The 8,588-nt window shown below is 40.5% G+C and overlaps 1 protein-coding gene across 1 annotated transcript in view; it reads left to right on the top strand.

The window, feature by feature from the left end:
* Positions 1-945: 945 nt before the first annotated feature.
* The window catches only part of LOC128250438 (multidrug resistance-associated protein 1-like), a 14,788-nt gene continuing 7,145 nt past the window's right edge, over positions 946-8,588 (top strand). Inside the window, exons 1-4 of the mRNA XM_052975430.1 lie at positions 946-1,137; positions 4,070-4,228; positions 5,030-5,146; positions 6,626-6,757. Of these exons, the coding sequence (XP_052831390.1) occupies positions 946-1,137; positions 4,070-4,228; positions 5,030-5,146; positions 6,626-6,757 (600 nt within the window). The remainder of the gene's footprint in view (positions 1,138-4,069; positions 4,229-5,029; positions 5,147-6,625; positions 6,758-8,588) is intronic.

Genomic DNA, 8,588 nt, shown 5'->3' with positions numbered 1-8,588 from the left:
ATATATATATATATATATATATACTTGATCATTACCAGCATCGCCTTACTGGTACTTATGCTGGTGGCCCATGAATAAAACATTCGAGTGAGGTCGTTGTCAGTGCCGCTGGACTGACTCCTGTGCAGGTGGCACGTAAATAACACCATTTGAGCATGGTTGTTGCCAGTACCGCCAGACTGGCTCTCATGCCAGTGGCACGTAAAAAGCATCCACTACACTCTCGGGGTGGTTGGCGTTAGGAAGGGCATCCAGCTGTAGAAACTCTGCCAAATCAGATTGGAGCCTGGTGCAGCCATCTGGTTCACCAATCCTCAGTCAAATTGTCCAACCCATGCTAGCATGGAAAGCGGACATTAAACAATGATGATGATGATGATGATACTGTGAAGGCACATGGCTCCGCTCAGTAGTTAGAGTAATCAGCTCACAATTATAAGGTCATAAGTTCAATTCCCAGTGGTACATTGTGTCCTTGAGCAAGACACTTCACGGAAGGCTCTGCGTGATGCACTGCACACTCTGCATCTGTAGAGGTTCTTGAACTGCCTGTTTGTGAACATCGAGATTGGTTCAAAGATAACAACACAGATGTCCAATAGATGATAGATAAAATGCACAGCTCACACAAAGCTTGGATAAATGATAAGAGCTCATCCAGAAAAGAGAATGCCTACAAGAAATGCAGAGGCCAGGTCCAACGTGCTCTGAGACAGGTGAAGGAGGCTTGGTGGTCTTCCAAGGTTACTGAACTCTAAGAAGCTGCAGACGGAAAGGATTCTAAAGCCTTTTATGATGGCCTCAAGAAAGTGTATGGTCCTCAAGAGCATGGTGTTACTCAATAGAGAGACACTCCTAAATGACAAATCCGACATCCTGAAATGATGGAAAGATCACTTTGAAGCCATGTTGAGCTCCACTTCAGTCACTAACGACGGCGTCACAATGTCTGTTCCACAGCACACTGTAATACCAGGACTGTCTCTGGAGCCAACCTTTCTGGAAATGGTAAACTCTATTAAACAGATCTCTTCTGGTAAATCACCTGGCAGTGATGCTAACCCTCCTGAAATTTACAACCATGGTGGCCAGAAGCTTTTTAACAAACTGCATGACCTCTTCATAAACATCTGGAAGGTTGGCTGTGTACCACAGGACTTCAAGGATGCCTCAATTCAACATCTGTATAAGAACAAAGCAACAGAAGTGTCTGTGATAATCATCGTGGAATGTCGCTAAGATTCTTGTTTATCTCATTCTTGACAGAATCATCTAACACATTATAAATGATATCTATCCAGAATCACAGTGCGGATTTCGCTCTGGTCGTGGCACTATCGACAGGATCTTTTCCCTCCGACGGGTCATGGAAAAGATACGTGAGAAAAATCTTGAGTTGTTCTTGATATTCATTGACCTTACTAAGGTCTTCAACACTGCAAGCACTATGGAAAGTTCTGAAAAAGCTTGGTATACCTGACAAGATGTTGAATGTTATCATCTCCTTTCATGAGAGAATGAAGGCTGCTGTCATGCCGGTGGGGAATCTTCAGCTTCCTTCGACATTACAAATGGCATAAAGCAAGGTTGTGTTATGGCTCCTGTTTTGTTTGCACTCTTATTTTCAGTGATACTTAGGTATGCTTTTGGCGACATACAAAGTAGTGTCAAATTCCAGTTTTGAACAAGTGGTGGACTATTCAATCATCAGCGTTTCAAAGCAAGAACACTGCCAAGCACCAGCATCATTCCTGATCTCCTTTTTGCTGTTGATGCTGCACTAGTAGCGACCTCTTTAGAGGAAGCTCAGGAACTTCTAGACCAGTTTTCTGCTGCATGTAAAGCCTTTGGTTTGACCATCAGCATAAAGAAGACAGAAGTAAACCACCAACCTTGCCCTACTCCTAAACAAATTCAAGGTGTCAAGCAGAGGCCACCGGTTCACAATTTTCCTGACACTTGTATATAGGTTGATGGGAAAAACCTGAATTATGTGAAGTCATTTACATATCTTGGTAGTAAAGTGAATTTGAGTGCTTCCCTTGATGATGAAATCGTCAACTGTCTTGCAAAGGCAACCAAGGCATTTGGCAAACTCTGTCATTGCCCATGGAACGAAAGGGGCATCAAACTTGACACCAAAGAGCAGGTCTATACAGCAGCCATTCTTACTACTCTCTTGTATGGCTCAGAATCGTGGATACCCTATAGACAACACATTAACCAACTAGACATCTTCCACAAAGACTGTTTGAGGACAATCTGAGGTTATTCACTAAAAGACAAATTGAGAGCTTCCTTACGCAATCACAATTGTGCTGGCCTGGCCATGTCATCAGAATGAGTGACGAAAGAGTACCCAAAGTCCTTATGTACAGCCAGCTTGTGAGTGGACACAGGAATGTTGGTCAACCATAGCTCAGATATAAGTACAAGCTGAAGTGTAACCTCTTAATGATGAAGAAAGCTCACAACACCTTTGAGTGAACAGCCTTGGCACAAACAAAATGGAGATTGTTGTGTCAAAAAGGTATTGTATTAAAAAACCTTGTTGCCACCAGCATTAACAGGCTTCGGGCTGCAAGGCAAAGGAGAAAAGTGATTGCAAATATACCACCTACACTGACCAGTAATCCTGTGTATGTGTGTATGTATATATGTGTGTGTGTGTGTGTGTGTGTGTGTATGTATATATATATATAAGAAATAATTGAGATTCAAGTGAATTAGGTACTTAAGTTGAAGTACCAAGTTAGTGCGGTATTATCCATACAACTCAAAGTAAGGTTAATCCTGTTGCTTACTTATAGATATATGTGTGTGTGTGTATATATATATGTCTGTATGTGTATATATATATATATATATATATATATATATATATATATATATATATATATATATATATATATATCATCATCATCATCGTTTAACATCCATTTTCCATGCTAGCATGGGTTGGACAGTTCGACTGGGGTCTGGGAAGCCAGGAGGCTGCACCTCATGTTCCATACTTGTTGGACAGTCCTAGAGGATCTGATGGGCCCAAGAACTGTATCATGCTGCAGAGGCTGCTTTGGCACAACCTCTACAGCTGCATGCTCCTCCTAAGGCTAACCACTGGACTAATTATTGCTTTTTTGTGTGTGTGGAACCAGCACCGGTGAGATTGCCATGTAGCTTGCCAGACGAAGATCCCTTTCTGAGGTTACATTAGGAGATGAGGTATTGAATTAAGGAAGAAGGGACCAGAAGAGAACAGAATTCTTACTGCAGATGAACTGCATGACTATTCTGATTATAGAAGAGAAGATGGGAGTGGCCAGGACAGAGGTGGGAAGACATAAAAATAGTGGGGAGGTGTCAGGGTGGAACCTCAAGATGTGAGGTGAGTAGGAGGGAGAGGGAAGAAGAGGACAGGAAGTGTGGGTGGATAGGGGTTATCAGAGAATATGGGAGAAAAGTGAGGAATGAGTGAGGGGGTGAATATAATGAATGAAGAACAAGTGTTGACAAAGGTAGGGAAATGGGAAGAGTAGGTGACAACTGTAGAAATTGGGTAAAGCTGGAGGGGTGACTAATAATAGGGGAATGTATGGTAGAGGAGATGAGTGATAGGGCAGAAAAGAGATGGGGTGAAGAGTTGCGGAATAGTAAATTGTATTTTAAAAAATAACAGCATACTAGTGTGTCATAGGGGAGCATTTCAGAACTACTATACATTAGGTAATGAAGTCCTAGATACACTGTGCCTGAATAAAAGGCAAGATGACCAGTGTTGGAATAGCTTTGATCATGTATCTACTGGGTCGGGATTAATCTGGGCTTGAATAACAACCAGGAATGACACATTTGATAATAGAGACCTTGATACACTATGTTTGAATAAAAGTCGGGATGGTCACATCTGAAATATCTTTTAACAAATATATACTGGATCAGAACTGAACTAGGGCTGAACAACAACCCCCACCAAAAAAATGGGGTGGTGGTGGGGTTGGGGGTTGGGGTTGGTGGTGAAAATAAGTGAAAGCAGACCCTAATCTTCTTCTTTGTTCTCTGTTTGTAGGAATTGAACAACTTATTAAGTAACACATGTTTACAGAACACTCTAGTGACTTGGATTCCTGTTGGATGGCTACTGCTTGCTTGTGTCATCTACATTCCATGTTTAAGAAGAAACAAGACCATACGCAAACGTTTATCCTATCTTACACTCACCAAATTGGTACGTATTATTATTATTATTATTATTATTATTATTGTTATTATTGTTATTATTATTATTATTATTATTATTATTATTATTATTATTATGATGATGATGATGATGATGATAAGGCAGTGAGCTGGCAGAATTGTTAGCATGCAGGGCAAAATGCTTTGTGGTATTTCATCTGTCTTTACGTCCTGAGTTCAAATTCCGCTGAGGTCAACTTTGCCTTTCATCCTTTAAGGGTTGATAAATTAAGTACCAGTAAAACATTGGGGTCGGTGGTATCGACTAGTCCTCTCCCAGCAAATTTCAGGCCTTTCTGTCTTTATCTCTCTCACATCCGCTCTTCCATCTTCCTGCCCCATTCCCCTCTCTCTCCTACTATCACTCTCTCCTCCTATCACTCTCTCCTCCTATCACTCTCTCCTCCTATCACTCTCTCCTCCTATCACTCTCTCCTCCTATCACTCTCTCCTCCTATCACTCTCTCCTTCTATCACTCTCTCCTTCTATCACTCTCTCTTTCACCACCTTGCTATTTCTTACTCTTCCTACTTCTCTTTTGCTTGCTCTTACACATGCACACACAGTTTCTCTCTCTCCACCTCACCTCCCCCGCTTCATTCTGCTATTTCCATCTCTTGTCTCTCAGTCTTCATATCTTACCCTCTCTTTCTCACTCTCCCATCTTCAACTTCATCTCTCTTCAACTTCATCTTCTATGTTTCTCCCCCCACCCCAGCTGGCGACCATCAGTTTATTCACCAATGACCACAATCACCTTACCTTTCGCTCTCTCTCTATCATTTACAGACGACCACCAGTTTATTAATCTCAGCCACCATTACTTTCCTCTTATACATCAACATGATGAAATACAAGGATAGAACTGTCATCAATTTCGGCAAAGGTCTGACTCTATTTTCACAGGTGAGTGCTTCAATCTTCTGATTCCCTTTTCACACATGAATGGATGCAGACCCTATTTACTCCTCATCTTGTTGGCACTCCGTCACTTACAACGTCGAGGGTTCCAGTTGATCCGATCAACGGAACAGCCTGCTCGTGAAATTAACGTGCAAGTGGCTGAGCACTCCACAGACACGTGTACCCTTAACGTAGTTCTCGGGGATATTCAGTGTGACACAGTGTGACAAGGCTGACCCTTTGAAATACAGGTACAACAGAAACAGGAAGTAAGAGTGAGAGAAAGTTGTGGTGAAAGGGTACAGCAGGGTTTGCCACTATCCCCTGCCGGAGCTTCATGGAGCTTTAGGTGTTTTCGCTCAATAAACACTCACAATGCCCTGTCTGGGAATCGAAACCGCGATCCTATGACCGCGAGTCCACTGCCCTAACCACGGGGCCATTGCGCCTCCACACACACCTCATCTATAACAGCACTTAAGCTCTTCACTTCCTGTGGAGCATAAACCATCAATGACTTATCTCCACTTGGAGCCTGGTGCGACTTCCTGGCTTGTCAGTCCCCAGTCAAACTGTCCAACCCATGCCAGCATGGAAAACGGACGTTAAACGATGATGATGATGACGACTGTGGGCTGGTTTTCTGCCTTCTTTATGAATCTATGTGTTTCCCTGAGGGAAGGTGTTCCTCTCCCAAGGCTTATTGGATTTCAATTCTCATCAATACTCATGTAACTGACTTTTCATACATAGGCTATGTTGGCCCAATGCAAATTCATTTTTATCTCTGTGAAGAGAGGGTCTTGCCATTATTTTTTCATCTGTCTAGCATGAAAGGCCCTACCAAGAACCCTCTGTTCTGCTGGCATATCGCTCAGTGAAGGTCCTTAAGGCACACAAGGGTGAAGTCTGGGCCTCATGGTGGTTCTGTAACATCTAGCAATCATTATCACCATCAACAGTTCGCAAACAATCATTTTCACTTCACCATTAACTGTTTGGTGCAGGGGTTCTCAACCAGGGTTCACATGGTCCTTAGGATTTCCTGTAAGATTTTGTTCTTAAAATTTATCTCCAATAAATTGGTTACATCTCTACAAGGCACAAAATATCTTAACAATTTTTTCAATACGATTTCTAATAGTCACGCATTTCCTTTGTAGCTTTGAGATTTCAAAGATGTGATTGTTTATTTTTAGAATGACATTGTAGTGTAAGCGTGAGAGGCCAGATCTGGCCAGTTTGAAGGTACAATAATATTTTGGTCAGATATGGCCAGTTAAAATGCTAAAAAGTTAGACATCAATTAGCTATGGGCATTCATCTAAGTGAAACAGAAATCAAAAGGATGCATAGGTAAAAAAAATGGCTGAGAACCACTCACCTGGTGCAATAGAACAATTAATCCATTGAACTGATACACCATTAAACTGTTATTCTTGTAAATCCTCTTAACCCTTAATATTTGTGCTTTGTGTGTAGGTTTTATCATTGGTGCTGCAGTATGTGGAATTTAAGAAGAGAGTCTTTACATCTGGTGTGAACTTCATCTATTGGCTGCTGGCCATTTTTGAAAATATTGTTTGGTTGTTTGCTGTGGAGAAGCAGGCTGAGGTAAGTCTTGATAGTGGTGGTGGTGGTGGTGGTGTTGGTGTTGGTGGGGAGTGTGGTGTGCTGTAGTAATAGTGCAGTGATGGTGGTAGTAGTGGTGGTGGTAAGTGTGTGTGTGTGTGTGTGTGTAGGGATCGATGCTAGATGTGTTGACGCAATTGCGATTAATAATAAATTCTCATATATTCCATCTTCTGTCTTTCATTTGCCATATACATAACGATCACTGTAAAAGTGACCGTGCTTTACCAGTAAGCTACCAGGTATAAACCATTAATTTTATTATCCAATATATATACACTGTATTTTAAATGAATAATATATAGTCTATTGACTAAATTTTTTTCTCACTAGACCACTGGTAGTAAATAGAATTTCTAAAATTTTTTTTTGCTACCCTGAGATATATATATATATATATATATGTGTGTGTGTGTGTATATATATATGTGTATTATATATATATGTATATGTGCATTATATGTATATGTATATATACATATAAAATCACCATTGGCTCCAACCATGCCCTCCAGACGACTTCAAAATCTGCAAAAATTTTTCTGGACATTCTCCTTCTTTAAGTTGGTGAATGCTGCCATAATCCTTGAATTCACTTCATCTTTGGTGTTACAAGGAATTTTGTTGGCCTCTCACTCAAATGTGCCCCAATATTTTGGCAAAAGAGATGAAAAGAATAAATATCAGACTTCAAAAGAAGAATAGTGGGGTCAATTTGTTTGGCTAAACCCAGCATGGCCACAGTCCAATGACTGAAACATGGAAAGGATAAAAGATAAATACAATTAATTGTCTCAGTTAACGGCTGAAGTAAAAGTTTTCCATTTTCTGTTTTCAGCCAGACAAACTGGAATCGGTCCTGGTGAAAATCAGCCTCTCCCTCAAGTGCGCCCTTTTTCTTTTATTCTGTTTTTCAGAGAGAAGGAGTAAAAAACTTGTAAGTAAAACATTATTTTACAAATCTCATCTGTAAAATTACAAAAATTTTGTCAATAATAATAATAATAATCCTTTCTACCGAAGGCACAAGGCCTGAAATTATTGTGGGAGGGATCTAATCAATTACATCGACCCCCAGTGTTTCACTGGTATTTAATTTATCAACCCCAAAAGGATGAAAGGCAAAGTCAGCCTTGGCGGAATTTGAACTTGGAACGTAGTGACAGGCGAAATACATTTCATCCAGTGTGCTAATGATTTTGCCAGCTTGCGACCTTATATAAGAATAATGATAATGATGATGATGATGATGATAATAATAATAATGATAATGACATAGGATAATGAACAACGTGTCTCCACTATGCGAACCCGATGAAATGCGAAAACATATACAGAACTGGATGTGATCAGAAAGATAGGGTTCGAGTATACAGGGGTGTTAGTAAGAAATTAGAAAACATTATATGTAATGATACCAGTGGTGCCTGCCCTAGATATAGAAACAAAGACTGGAATAGGATACAAAGAACTTGTGACAAAGCAAACAAGGCGAACACGTGGTATAAAACCCGACAAATATCAAGGAGTGATGTTTGTAGATTTAGGAAAGCTCTGAAGGAGACCAAACTCAACATTAAGATTGTTGAAAAGCCAGGGAACTCCGTCAGATTGCAACTATGTAGGACATGCCCCTTTGAGAATACGATATGCACTAATAATCTAAATGAGCATTTGAGACAATATGACAACAAAAAATAGTCCTCCATACTCTACCAACATGCAAAAGATCAACATGGAGGAAACCTGGGTCAACTTGACATCCGCATCTTATCCAAGCACCCATATATATATATATAGATATATAATATTA

Source organism: Octopus bimaculoides, chromosome 21 (genome assembly GCF_001194135.2).
Source record: "Octopus bimaculoides isolate UCB-OBI-ISO-001 chromosome 21, ASM119413v2, whole genome shotgun sequence".
NCBI lineage: Eukaryota > Metazoa > Mollusca > Cephalopoda > Octopoda > Octopodidae > Octopus > Octopus bimaculoides.
The sequence above is the reverse complement of the archived record's forward strand: the minus strand, read 5'-3'. Positions and strand labels throughout refer to the sequence as shown.